General features: G+C 43.6%; 1 protein-coding gene and 1 long non-coding RNA gene across 2 annotated transcripts in view; one reads left to right on the top strand and one right to left on the bottom strand.

Moving 5' to 3' along the window:
* Positions 1 to 461: 461 nt before the first annotated feature.
* LOC309514788 lies at positions 462 to 5449 on the top strand. The gene is made up of 2 exons (XR_014212204.1): positions 462 to 565; positions 5106 to 5449. It is a non-coding gene; the product is annotated as an uncharacterized lncRNA (long non-coding RNA).
* A 1-nt stretch (position 5450) lies between these two features.
* Positions 5451 to 21802, bottom strand: part of ROR2 (receptor tyrosine kinase like orphan receptor 2) — a 162687-nt gene continuing 146335 nt past the window's right edge. Inside the window, exons 6-9 of the mRNA XM_082242331.1 lie at positions 17769 to 18083; positions 14094 to 14339; positions 10200 to 10402; positions 5451 to 8505 (exon numbers count right to left, since the gene is read on the bottom strand). Of these exons, the coding sequence (XP_082098457.1) occupies positions 7066 to 8505; positions 10200 to 10402; positions 14094 to 14339; positions 17769 to 18083 (2204 nt within the window). The 3' untranslated portion in view covers positions 5451 to 7065. The remainder of the gene's footprint in view (positions 8506 to 10199; positions 10403 to 14093; positions 14340 to 17768; positions 18084 to 21802) is intronic.

The raw sequence follows: 21802 nt of genomic DNA, 5'->3' as shown, positions 1-21802 counted from the left end.
CCAAGGAGGTGTGCACATAGTTCTCTCTCCTTTCTCATTTTATGTTCTCAACAACCCTGCCTGGAACTAAGGAGAGAGAAGAAGAAGAAGAAGAAGAAGAAGAAGAAGAAGAAGAAGAAGAAGAGAAGAGTTTGGATTTGATATCCCGCTTTATCACTACCCAAAGGAGTCTCAAAGCGGCTAACATTCTCCTTTCCCTTCCTCTCCCACAACAAACACTCTGTGAGGTGAGTGGGGCTGAGAGACTTCACAGAAGTGTGACTGGCCCAAGGTCACCCAGCAGCTGCATGTGGAGGAGCGGAGACGCGAACCCAGTTCCCCAGATTACGAGACTACCGCTCTTAACCACTACACCACACTGGCTCTCGAGCACAGTTTTTGGGAGGTTAATAATCCAAAGTTAAGAGAGCTCAACCTTGGGAGAGCACCACGTTGGCTACTGCAAGGAGCTTCTGATGAGGCTCCATTGGGAAGCAGGAGCATTTTTGTCTGAAATGGGCCTCCTTGGAGGAGAAATCAGTTCCAATATTCGGGATGAGAAGCCCGATTGAAGAGAGCAGTCAAGGTGTGTCTCTTCCCCCTAACATCTGCACAGGGTGAAGTGTGTGAAAGTGGGGAGGGGAAAGAGAGGGAGAAGGAGAAAACACTCCCTAAGCCCCCATAAATAGGTCAAATAAGAGCTTATTTCTTCCAGGCTTTATTTCTCTCACAAAGGCTGTGACAAAACCAAATTCTCACAGCTAATAAAGATGATCCCTTCTTCCCTACTGAACTCTGGCTGGGAGCTCCCAAGTAGTAGCAGCAGCAGCAGTAGTAGTAATTATAATAATAATAATTTCTTATTTATACCCCGCCCATCTGACTGGGTTTCCCCAGCCACTCTGGCCAGCTCCCAACAGAATATTAAAAGCACGATAAAACATCAAACATTAAAAACTTCCCTAAACAGGGCTGCTTTCAGATATCTTCTAAAAGTCAGATAGTTGTTGACTTCCTTGACATCTGATGGGAGAGTAGGTGCCACTACTGAGAAGGCCCTCTGCCTGGTTCCCTGTAACCTCACTTCTCGCTGTGAGGGAACTACCAGAAGGCTCTCGGTGCTGGACCTCAGTGTCTGGGCTGAACAATGGGGGTGGAGATGCTCCTTCAGGTATACTGGGCCGAGGCCGTTTAGGGCTTTAAAGGTCAGCACCAACACTTTGAATTGTGCTTGGAAATGTACTGGGGCCCATGGTCTTTCAGGACCAGTGTTATATGGTCTTGCCGGCCACTCCTAGTCACCAATCTAGCTGCCACATTTTGGATTAATTGTAGTTTCTGGGTCACCTTCAAATGATGTACAGGTGGTACATGACTCCAAATAAACTAGGTAAGATATATAAAAATCTAGTGGCGCCAGCCCTGTGGAACGTCCTCCCATCAGATGTCAAGGAAATAAACAACTATCTGACTTTTAGAAGACATCTGAAGGCAGCCCTGTTTAAAGGTAAAGGTACCCCTGCCCGTACGGGCCAGTCGTGTCCGACTCTAGGGTTGTGCGCCCATCTCACTTAAGAGGCCGGGGGCCAGCGCTGTCCGGAGATACTTCCGGGTCACGTCGCCAGCATGACGAAGCTGCTCTGGTGAGCCGGCACCAGCGCAGCACACGGAAACGCCGTTTACCTTCCCGCTATAAGCGGTACCTATTTATCTACTTGCACTTAGGGGTCCTTTCGAACTGCTAGGTGGGCAGGAACTGGGACCGAAAGACGGGAGCTCACCCCGCCACAGGGATTCGAACCGCCAACCATGCGATCGGCAAGCCCTAGGCACTGAGGTTTTACCCACAGCGCCACCCGCGTCCCACAGCCCTGTTTAGGGGTTTTTTAATATTTGGTGTTTTATCGTGTTTTTAATATTCTGTTGGGAGCCACCCAGAGTGGCTGGGGAAACCCAGACAGATGGGTAGGGCAGAAATATTATTATTATTAGCCAAGATGGTAAGCTTTGGAATTGCCAGAGGGGAGAGGATTGGAATGGAATCTGAGGCTGCCTGTAGCTATTGGAACTGATGGTTGTCACATGTACCTAAAGCCCCAGATGCTGTGGACGCTTGTTCATAAGTCCAAGAAATAATATTTTGTGCATGTGGTTACTGCATAAAAAAGATAATTGTGAACCACTGCAGTTCTTCAAAATATCACCTTCACTTGCTGTGCCTCACTCTTCCATGCAGGGTGTATTAAAAAAAAAAAAACAACTTAAAAATCTCCCACTGGCAACTAGGGTTAATAAGAGTTTTGTCCTCCATTAGGACAGTTTTTGGGAGGTTAATAATCCAAAGTTATGGCAACGCCTTTCTGTTACTACCCAATTCTGTTGCTACAGTTGAGCGGCAGACTGTTGTCATACTACATCTGTTTAATTCTGAGGGTAATTTGAAAGATAATTCAACAGTACTAAGTGCCTCAAGCCTTCTGAGAATTAAATCACTTTAAATGAACATAATTGTAAGATATTCTTATTCAACAGTGAAACGCATGTGGCAGCTGAAAAGTGGAGTGCAAAAATTAATGCATCAAACACAATTTTCAGTGTTTCACTTCAAACAGAAAATTCATTTCAGAAGTCATTAAAATTAAGAAAATATTAGCTGAGCATGTATTTCCAACTCAGTCCCCATCATTATATTAGAAGGATAATATTTCTGCAACAGAATGAAGCTTCTAGTTAGGGTTTTTTAATTCTTTAATGAACTTACCATATGCATCTCCATCAAGATGCCTGTTCAAGAAAATGCTTGTATCCCATTTCTAACATATTAGAGTTCTAATGTCCCTTCCTTTTAAAAACTATTGATGATTGATGTTTCCACACATCAATAGCTACTTTTAAATTCTGGCTGTGAACTGGTGGTTTAACTTTATGCCCTAAGCCTGTACCATTTTTAGGACTTTTTTCTCCTTCATTGTGGTGTTTAGCAGAATGAAACAGCCAAACAGTGAAATTGCCGTGGATGGAGAGAGATCAGGCAACTTGGAGTGAACTCAGAGGAAAAAAGCTATCAAATCTCTGGTGCTTTACTTGGGAAAAGAATTGTAGAGGCATAAATGGAAGAATTTCTAAAAGATAAGGATGGAAAACCATGGCAAACATAACAGGAAATGGGAACTGAAGAGCTGGGTGCAAATTAATGGCTATATAACAAGAACTATGGAATAATATCTCAATATATTTGAATAATATCTCAATATATGATCACAGCAGAGAGATTCCTATATGGACAAAGACAGAAATATTTATTATTGTTTAATATGGAGACAGGGTTGTTGAAGTTACTGGAGGCAAAGGTGATACGTTCAATTAGAGAAAAAAACATTGCTGACATTTATTAATAATAATAATTAGAGAACTACTTTTGGACTTTTTGTGTGAAAAGGAAACAGAACGAATTTGTTTCGGGAACAATGAAGAAGTGAATTAAAATTGACAATACCTTGTTTTTTGACTCAAAACTCATCCTTAAAAATTCCTGTGCAAATAAATATATATAAAATGAAGAGGTTGTTTACGGATTCAGTAGCTAAAATAGGACATTAAACAGGAACAAGAAGCAATTATCAGAAGTGTACAAAATTGCTAGAGATGGAATTTTGACCAATGGGCTTGATATACAGAGATGCCACCAACGGCTGGGGATCTAAAATTCGTAAGATTGGCAATGTTCCTATCTGCCTCCTATATTTTTCTTCCAGTTTTGGAATCTAGCACATATATGGAAAGCATGTCTTCAGTCAAATTCTTCCTCCTGGTTAGATACGTGTCTGAGATTAGTTCAACAAAAAATAAGGTTGGCACTCTATTGGCCTCCTGAAGGTTTAAGGGTCGGTGGCCAAAAATACTGCTGGAGTCAACGATGATGCAGCGGGTAAGGAGTTCTCTGGTAAGAATTAGGTAGCCTACTATGTTAGGCAAGAGTGGTTTCCATTATCCCAACAGTGTAGTTAAGAGCTCAGCAATAAGTACCAATGTCCTATAAGTCAAGAATTCAGACATTAGTGACCAAAGAAGTGGGCACTAAGGCACCTTCAAAACATTTTCAGAAAACATCTCAATGCATATGGGATGGGCAAAATTGTGGAAACCTTTTGGGAAAAGTGTATTTCCAAGGTTTGATGGCTCATAACACAATGACAAACCTTGACAGAATCTTAAAAAGCAGAGACATCACCTTGCCAACAAAGGTCCGTATAGTTAAAGCTATGGTTTTCCCAGTAGTGATGTATGGAAGTGAGAGCTGGACTATAAAGAAGGCTGATCGCCGAGGAATTGATGCTTTTGAATTATGGTGCTGGAGGAGACTCTTGAGAGTCCCATGGACTGCAAGAAGATCAAACCTCTCCATTCTGAAGGAAATTAGCCTTGAGTGCTCACTGGAAGGACAGATCCTGAAGCTGAGGCTCCAATACTTTGGCCACCTCATGAGAAGAGAAGACTCCCTGGAAAAGACCCTGATGTTAGGAAAGATGGAGGGCACAAGGAGAAGGGGACGACAGAAGACGAGATGGTTGGACAGTGTTCTTGAAGCTACCAGCATGAGTTTGACCAAACTGCAGGAGGCAGTGGAAGACAGAAGTGCCTGCCATGCTCTGGTCCATGGGGTCATGAAGAGTCGGACACGATTAAACGACTAAACAACAACTACACAAAATTGGCTCTCTAAACAGTCATGCTCATTGGCTACATTCAAATGAAGAAAAGCTACTGCATATCAACCTAAGTGAGTTGTGCTTCCTTTTTCTGGTTATTTGGCTATAACTTTTGATAGAATACAGATAATTGAACACACTTTGTTGCATTACATTCTTCATTAAGTTATCTTTCCACTGATATATAATTTTATGTTATTACTCCCCAGAAAGTGGTGTTATGTTTCTTTCCCCAAAAGGTTTCCACAATTTTGGCCACTAGTGTATTTATTGCATTGTAAAGCTATTGAGATGTCCTCAGGTTGTGTCCTGTTAGTGTGCTCTTTGGATGGAAGGCTCTTTGACCCAGTGGATTCTTCCATCAGCAGAACATGGATCTTCAACCATTCCCCTCCTTTCCTGTCATCCCTAACCCAGATGTGTTCCAGAGGTTTGAAGGATCCTTCGGAACAGCATGGAAGGTGGCACAAGATCATCACTGAAGATCGCCTTAGTCCCCATTCCTCTGGTGGAAGGCTCCACCAAATGAGATAATTTTCAGTCGGCAGAGGGGCACTGCTTGGATGCAAAACATTCATTTAAAATGAATGAATGAATGAATTGGTCTCCCATTCTGGACTCTGGGCATACAATTCTCTTTGTGCCGCCATGTCGATGCTCATAAATAAGAAAACGGGCGCATAGGAAGAGAAAGTTCTTAAATTCAACTGCATTACAGTATCGAAGGTCATCAACGCATTTAATAAACTAAATAAACTTCACTTTTATTTGTATGATTTATTGATATTCTCCAACTCGTATTTATATTAACAAGCAAGAGAGCTTCTCATCGTTTACCTACCAGTGCATAGCAAATTTCAAGAGATAAACTGGAAACCAGTTAAGCAGTTCCTGTTACTAAGACAGGCTGCAGATTGCAATGGTGCGCTTCACGTAACCCAAACGTACTTTGCAAAGGCACAGTTTATTATGGTAAAACATGGCAGAATGGAAATGAGAATTTCCACATTTACAGTGTATTTTTTTTCTTTTTACAACATCTTACAAATTAATCAAATATTTATGTGCTGCTTTGTTAGATAGTCCATGTGATGGATTTACAGCCTAGAACTACAATGTATATGTAGCTACATTATAATACAATTCAGGGAATATTTATATTACAGAATGTATGAAATGTATGGCTATGAAATGTTTGGACCAGTATTTATCAACATATCAAAGCATACAAATCCCAATCCCAATAAAATCTTACAAAGCATAATGTAAACGGTTAAGTTATATAGGCATTCTTTTCAAAGATCCAAATGCTACAATAAAAAACCCATATAAAATGTAACAAAACATAAATTACATTTCAAAGTCTGTACATGATTCATCTCACAAAAAGAGCATCAAACATGTATCCACACATTCTATACAATATTGCTTATTTTGGTCTTTAAAGATCTACAATCTCTAAAAAAGTTCTTTTTAAAAAGAAAAACAAAGGAGGGTATGTGTTTTTCTAGCACCTTTTAAACTAAATTCAAAATGAGTTTGAAATTCTTATTGATCAACACAATCAATAATATGTGCTAATGTATTTCTGAGCCCTTTATCAAGATTTGACCACAACAGGCAAAAGAGGTTGGCTTATTCAGTTAGTGCAAAGCCTACCAGGTCACTTCTTCTGGTTAGAAAAATATATTTGCTGCTAAAACATGTTATACTTCCATTCCTTTATAATGGAAATCAATTCACTTCTTCAGCGGGGGGGGGGGGGGAATGCAATACTCAGTCACTAAGATATACCAGTCATTCTGCTTTCTTACCCGAACTTCAGCTATATTTCAAATTTGGAAGAATATTCTTACCTGTCTCTTCTTACCTATATTTGAATAACCCCCCTGCAAATTAATTCTATCAAGAAGACAAAAATTCTGTTTGTGGGATGTCCCTTATACCTTGAGCACTTTTCCACGTGCAGAACAACCCTGTGTGTTATTGTTGACCAACTCTCTCTTTTTTTTGGTTACTGATTTTACCAGAATTCCTTAAAAAATACAATCAGAGTTCAAGATATACATGATGTGCAATGCATTTCCACTTTCTGTTGCACAGCAACAGTATATTATAAAAGCAGCCTCCCTGCAAAAACTGCAATCAACCCTAGATTCAGAAACAGCAATTCCCAATCTTCATATTTTGCATACATCTGCCGGAAAGAAACATGATATGTCATTATTGTTGCATCTCAGGTGGTTTTGGATTATAGTGTGTATAAACGTCCCGGGGGGGGGGGGCGGGGACGCATTGATTATGCAAGTCAAAAGGACAACAGCCTCCACTGGACTGAAGACGTGCCCCATTTTGTCTTTGTAGTAAGGCAACACCTCTAGGCTTCTGTCTGGAATTCTGCCTCGTCCATCTGAAGAGTGTCATTATCACCCAATAATTCTGTTTCGGGCACTGAGCCCTCTTCCTCCTCCTCTTCCTGGACCAGACTCTGAGCAACATCTTCTGTGGCGTGTGCTTCATCTGCACCTTCAGACAGCAGAGCAGCCCTGTCCGCCACCGAGGCATTGGAGGGAGCGGTTGTTACGTATCCCGTGCTTGTGGAACCACTGCCACTGTGATGGGATCCTGGTTTTGGAATCATCTGAGGAGCCATCTGCTGAGGAGCCATGTGCATTGGGATCTGCACGGGATAAAAATTGGGCAAATAAGCTCCGTAGGCCGGCATCGGTTGGTAACCATTGACGGGAATGTAGAGTTGAGGTGGTGGAACCATCGGCCGTATCTGTCCTTTCATTGGGATGAACTGTGGCTGAGGGAAAGCTTGAGCTTTCTGTTTTGGTCCAACATACCTAGTGTTGCTGACATTGCTAACAGGGCTTGTGCTGAGGGAACTGGTTTGCGTGGTGTTGCTCGCCCCAGACGTTTGTGCTGAGCTGTTGTAATTCGACAAGTTCCCCCAGGTTCTCAGCCTGTTGTGGATGTCTTTGAATCTTGGCCTTCGGTTGGGAAATTCGTTCCAACATTCCAACATCAGCGAGTACATCCACGCAGGGCAGTCGTCGGGACACGGCAAAAACTGCCTGTTTCTGATCATCTCGATGACATCTTGGTTGGAATAGCCACAGTAAGGTTGCAGGCCGTAGCTGAAGATCTCCCACAATACCACTCCGTAGGACCAGATGTCGGAATCAATGGAAAACTTGCCATACATGATTGCCTCGGGGGACATCCACCGTATAGGCAGCGGAGCATTCCCCATGAGTTTGTAGTAGTCAGCAGAATAGACTTCCCTGAAAAGGCCCAAGTCGGAGATTCTCACACTGAGTTTGTCGAACACCAATACATTTCTAGTGGCTAAATCTTTGTGGACGACGTGATGGCTTGACAGGTATTCCATCCCTGCCGCTATCTGAGTCACAATGTGGAAAAAATCTGCTGGCTCCAATGTGGACTTCACGGTCTTGTCGTCATCAGTGCTGCCGACGTCAGAATGAGGGGACCTCATAACCAAAAACTCATGCAGGTCGCTATGGGAACAGTAGCTAAAAATCATACTGATGGGCTGCTCTTTCGTCACTATTCCCAGTAAGCAAACGATATTTGGGTGCTGTAACCTTGACCTCATCATCGCTTCATGTTTAAATTCTTCCCGGAGGGCTAAGTCAGCTTTATCCTTGAGGGTTTTGATGGCAACTGTCTGCGTCTGCTCGCCTGGTGTGGTACCAAACAGGTGACCCTTATAAACTTTCCCAAACTTCTCCTCGCCCAGCTCCTCCATGAACCTCACCGTGGAGAGACTGATCTCTTTCAGCTTAGTCTGAAAATAAAACATACCCAAAATCATTCTCTTAATGGTTTCATTCTAAATCAAAGGAAAATGTTTATTTTTGAAGAAACATGCACAAACTTTTTATTGATAATAAGCAGCTAAATAGTTTGAGGTTCTATACAACTGTGTAAGATGCAGAAAACAGCATTTTTAGAGAAATCAAAGACTGGAACTGAGGGAAGTCGGGGGGTGGGGGTGGGAGGGAGGGAGGGGGAAGGAGGAAAAATGGGGGGAGAGAAATAAGGATGATATGTTTCTGGATAATATGTTTTGTTTTAATTTTGAATAAAAAAAGTTATAAAAAAAATCAAAGAGAAATGTTGCAAATTATTAGGTGGTTCTCACAAGAAGAAAGCTATGGATCAAAGTTTACATTCAGCTTATGTTTATACTCAAAGGGATCTCATTTGTTTTACAAACTCACATCCAGGACAAAATATTTCATGTCTGAGTATTTCAATATTCTTAAAGCAGCAAGTAAAAGAAAGTGCCATGCGTTTATCAACAGGATTATCCCAGTGGCTTATGATTTTCCACATGTTTTAGAAAGTGTTACCTTTTAACACAATGGCCTTTTTGCTAACCCTAAAAGTCACAGGAACTGGCATCATTTCCACCTCAATATCTCATAACTGAAGATTTTCAATTCACTGGGCATGCGAATGGCTTGTGGAAACAGGCTTGAGTCCAATGATGGTTGTGTGCTATCTGAAAATTACCGTGCACAGGGTGGGGAACTTGAATTTCACTAATCCCACTCCCAACTTAATCTAGCCCGCTATGTCCCCAAGAAAGCTGCTCCTGATTTTTGAGGGAGCCTCTGGAACAGTGGAGGATAAAAGCTGGGGAACCTGCAGCCCTCTAGATCAGGCTTCCTCAACCTTGGCCCTCCAGATGTTTTTGGCCTACAACTCCTATGATGATAATAATAATAATAATAATAATAATAATAATAATAATAATTTATTATTTATACCCCGCCCATCTGGCTGGGCCTCCCCAGCCACTCTGGGCGGCTTCCATAAAAACCGAAAATACAGTAAAATATCATACGTTAAAAACTTCCCTGAACAGGGCTGCCTTAAGATGTCTTCTGAATGTCAGGTAGTTGTTTATTGCTTTGACATCTGCTGGAAGGGCGTTCCACAGGGTGGGCGCCACTACCGAGAAGGCCCTCTGCCTGGTTCCCTGTAGCTTTGCTTCTTGCAATGAGGAAACCGCCAGAAGGCCCTCGGCGCTGGACCTCAGCGTCCGGGCAGAATGATGGGGGTGGAGACGCTCCTTCAGGTATACTGGACCGAGGCCGTTTAGGGCTTTAAAGGTCAGCACCAACACTTTGAATTGTGCTCGGAAACTAGCTATGATCCCTAGCTAGCAGGACCAGCGGTCAGGGATGATAGGAAGTGTAGTCTCAAAACATCTGGAGGGCCAAGGTTGAGGAAGCCTGCTCTAGATATTGTCAAACTACAACTCCCATCGTCACTGAAAATTGGCCATGCTGGGACTGTTGTACCACCTTAAGGACCCATCTCTGGTCTAAGATACGGCATTGAGGGCTGCAGATGGTAGGGGAGGATTGGCAAAAATTGAGTTTCTTGCCTTGTGCAAGGAGATGCTTCCTGTCACTGTAAAGCTACCACTGGATAAAACCTGGTGTCTTTTTTTTCTTGTTTAAATGGTACCTGTTTGTGCTGATTAATGAGAGGCATTTCCATATCCTGGCTAGGAGATGCCATCAGCTGGCGACGCTGAGGAGTAGTAGCAGATGTCTTCTGCTTGTTCCTGCACATACACACCAAGAAGAAAAGGCAGGCAATAACCAGAGGAATTGCTATGCTGGGTACCAGGATGTAGAGGATCCCCATTTTGCTGTTGTCACGTGGACCTGTTTAGGTTTTGAAAAAAAACACGTTTTCAGGAGGTCTTAAACATTCACATGTAATGGAAATAAGTGCATGCACACAACTTGCACCAAGAGATTAAACTTCAGCACATGCACCCATACATGGAAACCCAATGGTAAACCCAATCATAATATTGCATTAATTGCCAACAGATTTCAAATTCCTAAGAGTAAGGAGTGAATATGGTCCAAGAGAAGTTGAAATGCAAAATAAATACAAGCTACATGGATCCAACCAGCACTCACTGGTCATGCATAGATAACACTCTATAACTGAACTTTCTGAATACACAAATAACAATGCTTTACAGTCACACCTTGGAAGTCGAACGGAATCCGTTCCAGAAGTCCGTTCGACTTCCAAAACTTTCAGAAACCAAAGCGCAGCTTCTGATTGGCTGCAGGATATTCCTACAGCCAATTGGAAGCCGCAGAAGCCCTGTTGGACATTCAGGTTCCAAAGAACGTTCGCAAACCGGAACACTCACTTTCGGGTTTGTGACGTTTGGGAGCCAAAGCGTTCGAGTACCAAGGCGTTCAGGATCCAAGGTACGACTGCATTTCTGTTTGAAAGGATGCAATCCTATGGCACTTACCTGGGAATAGGTCCAACTGAATACATTGGGGTTTCCTTCCAAGGAAATACACCAAGATGGTGCCGCATTGTCAGGGTGTGGCCCAACAGCCACTCATATGGGCCACTTCTAATAAGGCACACCAGCCTTGCTATAAGCCTGCAAACTTTTTTACTAGTATATTTGGGGTAGCCAACTTTTTTCCATCAGCCCACTGCATTTCTTTACTGGGCATGGAGAAGGGGGCTTTCTTCCCCTCATGGCCTGCTTTGTCCCTTAGAGACAGCCCCCTCACTTGCCTATGGCCCCAGGCGAGTGCTTAAATAAAAAAGGTAAAAGGTAAAGGACCCCTGGACAGTTAAATCCAGTCAAAGGCGACTATGGGGCTGCGACGCTTATCTCGCTTTCAGGCCAAGGGAGCTGGTGTTTGTCCACAGACAGCTTTCTGGGTCATGTGGCCAGCAGTGTGCGATGGCACACTGTGATGGAAACCAGAGCGCACGGAAATGCCATTTAGCTTCCCGCCACAGCGGTACCTATTTATCTACTTGCACTGGTGTGCTTTTGAGCTGCTAGGTTGGCAGGAGAGCAATGGGAGCTCACTCCATTGCGGGGATTCGAACCACCGACCTTCTGATCGGCAAGCCCAAGAGACTCAGTGGTATAGGACTCTGATGGACATAGAATTCATGCTCCCAGGAGAGTTGCTTCATTCATTTGAACAGAAAATGCAGCAGCTTCACATGCACATCAACATATCCAAAGAGACTATCACATTGGAATGAATAAGGCAGAATTCAGAGTATCCCCAGCAAATATTCATAGATAAAATAAACAAATGTTTCAACTAGCAATTATATATTTGTACAGTTAAATTTTATATAGCCTTTGCCCTCCTATGTAACTTTCCAGTTGGATCACTTACTGACTAATTTCTGACTAAATTATAATAAAAGTAATTCAAGGTCTGAAGTAAGAAGTGCTCTTTAGGAAAAATCTGTAAAACCAACAGGACCTTGACTAATATATCTGTTCAGCAGAGTCATACAACAGAGTCTAGTTTTAATATTTATAGCCTACTTATATGTAAGAACCATAAAAGCAGTTCACAGGAAAATGCAACAGGACAAAAATGCAAAGTTAAAAGCAACAAATCAGTAACAATAAAATGGAAGCAATTAATATATTAATACAAGATTAATAAATCAGGGAGAAGAAGTATTCAACAACATGATCCCATTGGGATTTTTGCTTTGTTTTAACTATTTATTTCATGCTTTTATGCTGTATTTTTATCTTGTGAACCACCCCGAGATCTTTGGATAAAGGGCGATATATCAATTTAATAAATAATAATAATTTCCCAGCTGTTATCTGAAGTAGTACCACCCAGGAAGGCCTCTTGCATCCTTTTGCTGAGTGTGAAGCTCTGTCCTTTAGGACCATTTAGTGTGACACAAGAATGAATTACTGGCACATGTACAAAGCACTCATTTGCATCTTGAATGTTTAGGCTATGCTCCCAAACTCTCAGATATGAAATTTGGCACACTACAGAGAACATTTTCTGAAGAGAGTTTATAGTGCAAACCATCAATCACAACCCAGTTCACACATTACGTTAAACCATAGTTTAGTGTTACAAAAACGGGTCTTCTTTCTTCCATGTCCTCTCTCCTCCCTTTGTTACTTGCTGAAGAGAAGGGAGTGGGATAATCTGCTTAGTTATGACTGGCCAGTGTTTCTTATTATATCTGCACTGCAACGCTGGTCAGTCATAAACCACAGTTTCAGCCTGCTTTTTCAATAAACCGTTGTTTAAACTAAATACAAATTGCCCTTGTCAGATGTAACAACCAACTGCAATTAGTTTAAAAATGGACATAGATGCTCTCAATCCATTCCTTGCAGCTGTGATTGAGGAGTGAGGAGTGCACAAGCCCAAGGAGCACTGATAAAAAAGGTAAAGGTAAAGGACCCCTGGATGGTTAAGTCCAGTCAAAGGTGACTATGGGGTTGTGGCGCTCATCTCGCTTTCAGGCCGAGGGAGCTGCTGTTTGTCCACAGACAGTTTTCCGGGTCATGTGGCCAGCATGACTAATCCACTTCTGGCACAACGGAACACTGTGATAGAAACCAGAGCGCACGGAAATGCCGTTTGTCATTTGCGGTACCTATTTGCCGTATTTTTCGCTCTATAAGACACACTTTTTCCCTCCTAAAAAGTAAGGGGAAATGTGTGTGCATCTTATGAAGCGAATGCAGGCTGCGAAGCTATCCCAGAAGCCAGAATAGCAAGAGGGATCGCAGCGCAACGCTCCCTCTTACTGTTCTAGCTTCTGGCTTAGCCCCTCTGTCCCTTCCCCCACCTCCCGGAAAAGCCCGCAAGAGCTGCACTCTCTTTAAATAGCCGCACGGAGCATGTGTGTGGCTCTTGGGGGCTTCTCCCTCCTCGGGGAAAAGCCTGCAAGCGCCGCACACACGCTTCACACGGCTTGTGAAAGGGAGCGCTGAGCAGAGCCTGGGATGCATACAGGCTCTGCTCAGTGCTCCCTTTAAAGAATATTTTTTTCCTTGCATTACCCCTCTAAAAACTAGGTGCATCTTATGGTCAGGTGTGTCTTATGGAGCAAAAAATACGGTATCTACCTGCACTGGCGTGCTTTCGAACTGCTAGGTTGGCAGAAGCTGGGACAGAGCAATGGGAGCTCACCCCTCTGTGGGGATTCAAACTGCCAACCTTATGATTGGCAAGTCCAAGAGGCTCTGTGGTTTTGACCACAATGCCACCCACACCCTGTACATTACAAGTACAATCTACATAATCTTGACCAAGGACTCCTGACAAACGTTCACCCAATAATAGGTAAGATCATTAGAAAAACTGCAAACCTGAAAGATTAGTCTTGCTTTCTTCAAACCCAAGAACAGCAGCAGTACAGGCCATAAATTACATGCACTTAAATCCCCCTGGCTTCAATGTTGACAAACAAACAATGCATTAATACGAAATAGTGCAACGAAAAGGCCTTTGATTTGCTTTACAACTATTTTTTTCTACAAACACTCTAGAAGCAGGGAAGAAAAATAATACATACTACAAGAAGGTACTTCACACAGTTCCATGCGTACGTTTTTGTTTTGCGTAAAACACCAGGGACCTTCCATCTGGCTTCCAGGATTGCGACAGTATGCGTGTCCCCCTCCAAGTTCTGGAAACTCTGTGCTTGACAAGTGATGGGGATGAGGATGCTGAGAGTCCCAATACTGGCAATGGTGGCCTGACTTTGTGACACTGATGGTGCCTCTATAATCTGCTCCAGAGCCATTGTAACACTGGTGATCTGCAAGAAGTAGTTTGGCAGAAGATGATTAACACAAAGCAATCCTCCCCTTGCAAAACAGTTTCCTACGTCTAGTAAATCTGTTATTTTGCTGACCTCTATGTCAGGAAAAGGCAAACTCCCACTGTGGTGCAGTGCAGAAATGTATGCATCATCACTTCTTAGCAAGCTCATCTGCTTCAACATGACTTAAGCCTCTTTTTTATAGAACAGCTTCACCTAAGATTAACTAACTGATCCAAAAGTGAAAGATGAGTGAAAAGGCTTACTCTTGCAATAACAAACAAGAATAACCCAGTATGTATGACTTTCCCATCAGCTAGACTATGCTATATGAATAAATTAATATATGAAACGTGGACCACTTATAAACGCCATCTCCAACTCCTCGAAAGATTCCATCAGTGGTGTCTCCAGAAAATTTACACATCACTTGGGAGACAGGCGAACCAATGCCAGCGTACTGGAAGAAGCAAAGATCGCCAGTGCCGAAGCAATGATTTTCAACGTCAACTTCATTGGACTGGTTATGTTGTGTGGATGCCTGATTATCATCTTCCAAAGCTACTACTCTATTCTGAACTTAAAAATGGAAAATGTAATGCTGGTGGTCAACAAAAGAGGTTTAAAGACTCTCTCAAGGCAAATCTTTAAAAATGTAGTATAAACACCAACAATTGGGAAACACTGGTCTGCGAGTGCTCCAATTGGAGAATGGCCTTTACCAAAGGTGTCATGGGCTTTGAAGATGCTCAAACTCAGGACGAAAGGGAGAAAAATGCTAAGAGGAAGGCACGATTGGCAAACCCTCACCTTGATCAACTTCTGCCCTGAAACCTATGTCCCCACTGTGGAAGGACGTGTGGATCCAGAACTGGCCTCCACAGTTACTTACGGACTCACTGTTTAAACTGTGTTTATGAACGATAATCTTACTCAGCTATGAGTGATCGCCAAAGAAGAAAAAGATGAATAAAGCAGCAATTCAGAAACCAAATAGATCACGGCATGAAGGCCAACAAACCAATATCTGAACCACATAACTCCCACCAAAATTTGCACCCCATCTTTAAACTGCTGTTCCCCACCCCCTGCTTAGCCTCCTCCGCTCCTGTTAAAAAATTCTTTTCCTTGTTCTTTCCCTGCAGCTTTCTAATCCTCAGCCCTGTTCTTTATTTTTATCCTGTATCTGGTTTTGCTTCACTTCCATAAACACAACTGTACCAGTTTCATAATATTTATGTATCCCATTAAAAATTGCTCCAGTTGCACAAGGTGATCTGTACTGGCCTGCTGCCTCAGGCGTGTCATTTTGTGGGTAGAGAAATTCCCTTTCCAGAGATGTCAATGCTTCCCTTTTCCAGCAGACTTATTCCGCTGTGGATTCTTAACACCTCAAGCACTTCACAACAGCACAAAGGTTGTGCCATAGCACTGTGTATACATTGCATCTTACTGAAAACAATGAAGCTGGAAAAGGTTAGTATGCAGGAGGGCAGCGTTTACTAACAGGGAGGTCTGGCAGTATCTCAGGTGCCTGGGGCAGAATCCACATTCCTCTGGCAACAACCCTTTACATCATACAGAGAAGCTGGAGAGGAATGATTTGACATCTGCTATTCCTCTTTCTCACCAGCGCACTTCACTCCCCTTCCAAGTACGCCCCAAGCAGCCGAGAAAGAGAGAACATGAAATTCAGCACATCGCTTTTGCTTTGCAGAGGAATGCACATTTAAAGCATTACAATGGAATGAAACAACCCTTGCTAATTTTGCAAGAGAGATTTAGGATTTCTCTTGCAAAAACACTGCATTGAAATGCAGTTCTTCTCTTGTATTCCTCTACTGTTTTACAGTCGGTGTTAGATCCTTTCAGATCAGAGCAGAAAGACAGGATGCCAAATCTAGGTATGTTTTTCATCAGAGAAAACTTCACCATCCATCTTGCCTCCTTTGCCCAATCCAATGCATTGTTTTTTGGATGCCTAACTGCTTGCTCTCAAAGCCTAAGCAAAGCTTACTTGCTAATTTAGACCTGAAAAGCAAAAGAGGGGCAGCCAACATTATCCTACCACCAGTAGCTGAAAAATATCTAAAATGTAAAAACAGGAAACCAACAAAACTGTCCCATTAGTGCAAGTATGTCTGCCTGCACAATGGGACTTCCTCTCCCATCCTTCTCTGCCCTCACCAATCTTTTCCAGGCATTTGAGAATTCCCAGAACAAAATGGCGGATGGGGTGGGGATGGGAATCCAAGAGGGAAAGGAAAGCTCTTCTTGCAGAAGTCCTTGCACTAATGGGACAACAAGATTAGATGCAACCCATACTTTGTAGCACAGTAGTAAAATGTACTTGGCCCAGAAGTCTAAACAATGTCATGTATCTTGTGACACATTAAAGGTAGAGTGAGGAAGCGGGGACCCAAGCGCCACATAGCCTACTTTCATGCAAGCTTCGGCCTAGTTTCAAGCCTCTTGACAGCTTTTTCCTCTCACTTTTTCCTATAATTTTTATTAATTTTTTTGTTTTACATTTTAGAATATTCATTTAAACAACCTTAAAATACCAGTGACTTCCCTTCTTCTCTTTCCATTGCTTTGAGTATCTCAAGGTCATGCGGAGCCAGGACAGATAAATTCCTGTGCTCAGCGATCTGCTCTCTCTCTCTCTCTCTCTCTCTCTCTCTCTCTTACTTTCATTTGTACCTCGTGTGTCTGAAGTCTTTTTCGGAAGTTTTGTAACAAGCCTTTGCCTTTTAGTACAAGTTTTCCTTTTGGACCTTTGACTCTGCATGTTCTTTCTGTTTATTTACTGCAAGACACTGTCCATCAGGATCATTTAGTCCAGCCCTCTGCAATGCAGGAATATGCAGCTGTTCCTTACGGGGTTCGAACCTGCAACCTTGGCATCATGAGCACCACATTCTAACCAACTGAGTTTCCCAGGCTGCAATGGGTAATTTAATATTCATCCCTTTTAAACCCAATGCTTAAATGTATAAAGCCAATGATTTGATTTTGATAGGTAAAGGTAAAGGGACCCCTGACCATTAGGTCCAGTTGTGGCCGACTCTGGGGTTGCAGCGCTCATCTCGCTTTATTGGCCGAGGGAACCAGTGTACAGCTTCCAGGTCATGTGGCCAGCATGACTAATCCGCTTCTGGCGAACCAGAGCAGTGCACAGAAACAACGTTTACCTTCCCGCCGGAGTGGTACCTATTTATCTACTTGCACTTTGACATGCTTTCGAACTGCTAGGTTGGCAGGAGCAGGGACCGAAGAACGAGAGTTCACCCCATCACGGGGATTCGAACCGCCAACCTTCTGATCGGCAAGTCCTAGGCTCTGTGGTTTAACCCACAGCACCACCCGCGTCCCTGTTGATTTTGATACATCTGCACAAAAGAAAAATCAAGAAAGATAACTTACACCTGTTGAGCCGATCCACAGGTATTCCGATCCTTATGCAGTTGGCAGCCTCCAGGGTTTCTGGCAGTGGCAGGTCTTCGCATTTGGGTGGCTGGAGTTGCATCAGAATGAGCGGATTGGATCTAGCAATGTTGTATTCCTGCCTACAGAGGTCATTCTCCAGAACTTCACACTCATCCCGACACAGTTCCCTTGGCTTAGGTGTCCGAGCTCGCTCGTCGCAGAGAGGAAACACAAAGTGGCAGAAAGACGGGATGGCAAACTGGGAGCACTGATCTGATAAATGGGTGGATGTGCCAATCATAGTAAATGCAGCTGGAGAAAAAGATACAAACATTAAGATACTCAGTTCGGGCAAAAATGAGACACAACACATTATGATTGATCTCCTACAACTGAAACAACTTCAAAGCAGGCTACCAAATTAAAAGCATTAATAAAAGAACCGAGAACATACTATGCTAGATACATAGGCATCTCGTGTGTGTAACCAAAGTAGATATTTTGACATCGTCGCATTCACAGAGTACAAGAGGACTCATCTGCGCTGCAAATTCCAGACTGATTTCTCTCTCAGATGCAGAATTTTCAAAACTTTCATAATCACGAATATTCCCAGAGTTCTTTGGTGCGAGAGGTGGTGGTCAAAGCAGTATAATCTGGTTCATGTTGTTACACAGCCCTTTGCAACAGCCGAGTGTGTCTGATTGCACCTATATTGTGGTGTATATAATATGATCGCCCTGAGTTTCACAATGTTAGTCGCTTAAAAAAGCACCCACCAACAGACCACCCACCCCTTGGCAATTTTTCCTTTTCCCTATGTTTGGGATGTACAGTGGAACCTCGGTTTTTGAGCGTCTCGGAAGTCGAATGTTTTGAAACCCGAATGCTGAAAACCTGGAAATAATTGCTTCTGTTTTCAAATGCGGCTCGGGAGTCTAATGGCTTCCACTGCGTGTTTTTCCATTTTCTCAATGGAAAATGCCAACAGTCCTTCGTGCCTCGGTTGTTGAACATTTTGGAAGCATATGTTCTAGTCTTCTGGAACAGATTACCGTATTTTTCGCTCCATTGGACGCACCGCACCATAGGACGCACCGGACCATAGGAGGGGGAGAACAGGAAAAAAATTTTTTTTCTTGTTCTCCCCCTCTAAAACAAGGTGCATTCAAGGTACATTCACCAGAGCTTGTGGGGCTGGTGGTGGGGGGAAGCGCTGCTTCCCCCCCCCACCAGCCTCAAAGATCCCTGAAGCCTTTGGAGCGCAGCACCCCGCTGCCCTACAGAGGTTTGCGCGCAGCCGTCCCCAAGCTAGAGCAGCGAGACGGAGCCCTCCGTCTCGCTGTTCTGGCTTGGGAACAGCCTTGCTAGCTTCTGCAGGACAGCGGGGTGAAGGCACCGTCCCCAAGCTAGAGCAGCGAGACGGAGCGCTCCGCAGTGCTCCGTCTTCCTGTTCTGGCTTTGGGCTTAGCGGCGCAGCCTGCATTCACTCTATAGGATGCACACACATTTCCCCTTAATTTTTGGAGGGGGAAATGTGCGTCCTATAGAACGAAAAATACGGTACGTTCGACAACTTAGGTTCCACTGTATCTGGTCAGCCACCTCTGCATTTTGAGGCATCTTCGCATTGTCTCCCTTTGATGAGTGACCATCTGATGAGGCTCTTGACAGATCAGGATTGTGAAAGGAAAGCTTCACATTATCTTACTGGTTCCAAGCAGAGATGCTCAAACCTGTCTGGAAGTCGCACCCTGTATTCTGCCATCAAATCCCAGATGTTCTGGGGTTAGAGGTACTCACTGAGTGATGAGATAAAGCCCACAATGAACATGATCAAAGACATGTTGTTCCACAGTATAGCCTCACATGTTTCACTGCTGAGCCCTGGCACAGGAAGCGAGTCCCATGACTAAGCCCCAGTGAGGTCTGCCTCAACTCATGCTTTGTTTTGTTTTTAAATCACTATGCTGGATAAATGTATAACATACATTTTTCCACTCCTGAAGCTGAAACACGCATAGCACAATTTGGAAAGGAAAAAAAAAACACTGGATGGAAATGTAACAATACATTTTTGGCTGATACACAAGCTAAGTAGAAAATAATATTGAAAAGTTCAATTGCATTGTTTGTCATAGGTTGTATGTCAGGCATAGGCAAACGCCGCCCTCCAGATGTTTTGGAACTACAATTCCCATCATCCCTAGCTAACAGGACCAGTGGTCAGGGATGATGGGAATTGTAGTCTCAAAACATCTGGAGAGCCGGAGTTTGCCTATGCCTGTTGTATGTCATAATCACAGAGTTGAAACTGCCCCTCTCCCGGCTTTTCCAGCGACTGCTGCTTAAATGCTGACATTTATCACTTGAATTTTCTTCGATATTTAAAAGTTAGGGAAATAAAAGACGTATCACAGGTGTGATACATGAAACAGGTCCCACCTACAGATTTCCACTTTCCCAATTGTTCTATAGCTTTCAGCTCATGCCAAATCTGCATGTCCTGCCAATGCAAATTGTGACAAGCAAGGAAATGACAGAATAATGAAATTACTTAGTGCCCCAAGAAATTGCCACCGGTTCCCTTCCTAATGCGTAGGCTGTTCCTTCCCATTGGCACAGTTCACACTACATGTTCATCATAACATATTCATTTGTTTGGCCTTTTACTCAAAAGCTGGGCTCACACCATAACCATAAAGCACATTTGAAGCATATTCTGTCCCTCAAAGAATTATGGGCACTGTAGTTTGTTAATGGTTGCTGGGAATGGTCACTCTGTGAGGGGAAAACTACAGTGCCCAGAATTCTTTGAGGGAAAGTGTGTGTTCTAAAGTTACAGCGTGTACATTGCCTAGGACTAGAAATGCTTGTTTCAAATACACTGTCAATTTTAAACTGGTTATCAGATCTTACACAAAAGCACATACAAGCACGTGTGTGTACTTACTGAACACACACACACAGAGGTGCTCACACACTATTACAAAACACATCTCTGCATGTGAAGGCAGCTCTCTGGCAGGCAGCTATGCTGCGGAGCAGGAAAAAGCCTTCTGCCCCACTCTCAAAATGGAAACTAATTCTCCCTTGGGTAAGTTCATAGAATCATAGAAACTTAAGAGTTGGAAGGGACGCCAACAAGAGTCATCTACTCCAGCCCCCTGAAATGCAGGAATCCCAGCTAAAGCATCCATGACAGATGGCCATTGAACCTCTGTTTAAAAACCCCCAAGGAAGGAGTCTTGTGGGAGTCAGTTCCATTGCCGAACAGCTCTTACTGTCAGAATGTTTTTCCAGATGTTTAGTGGGAATCTCCTTTCTTGCAACTTGAAGCCATTGCTTCGAGTCCTACCCTCCAGAGCAGGAGAGAACAAGCTTGCTCCCTCCTCCATGTGACAACCCTTAAGAGATTTGAAGATGGCTCTCATATCTCCTCTTTTCCAGGCTGAACGTCCCCAGCTTCTTCAAGCACTCCTCGTAAGGCTTAGCTTCCAGACCCTTGATCATCTTGGTCGCCCTCCTCTGCACACGTTCCAGCTTGTCAACATCCTTCTTAAATTGCGGTGCCCAGAACTGGACACAGTATTCCAAGTGTGGTCTGACTAAGGCAGAATAGAGTGGTACTATCACAGTGGTACACCTGGCTACGTTTTTCTGGGTTACAAACAGTTTTAACCTGGAAGTGAGTGTTCCAAGCTCTTGGAGGCCTCACCACTAGCCGGAGCCAAGCCTAGACATCCGCGGGGCCTGTGGAGGCTCTGCAACTGGGCTCCAGCCGCGAGAGCTCTCGGAGGCCTTCACAACTGCCTGGAGCCAGGCCCCGACATCCGCAGGATGCCCAGCAGGTCACACCCCAGCCCCAAAGTTAGGTAAGGAACACTTACCTAATGAAGACCAAGAAAACAAAGGTGAGCCTGGGCTGAAAAGCCCTTTATCAACCCTTGCCCCACCCCCAGCCGAAGCAAGATGGGTGGCACCTAGTCAGGTAAGCCCACCTATCCTGTGAGGGGAGTGGAAAATTTTGG

The sequence above is a fragment of the Podarcis vaucheri genome, assembly GCF_965113315.1.
Source record: "Podarcis vaucheri genome assembly, contig: SUPER_11_unloc_1, whole genome shotgun sequence".
NCBI lineage: Eukaryota > Metazoa > Chordata > Lepidosauria > Squamata > Lacertidae > Podarcis > Podarcis vaucheri.
This window is presented reverse-complemented; position numbering and strand designations above follow the sequence as displayed.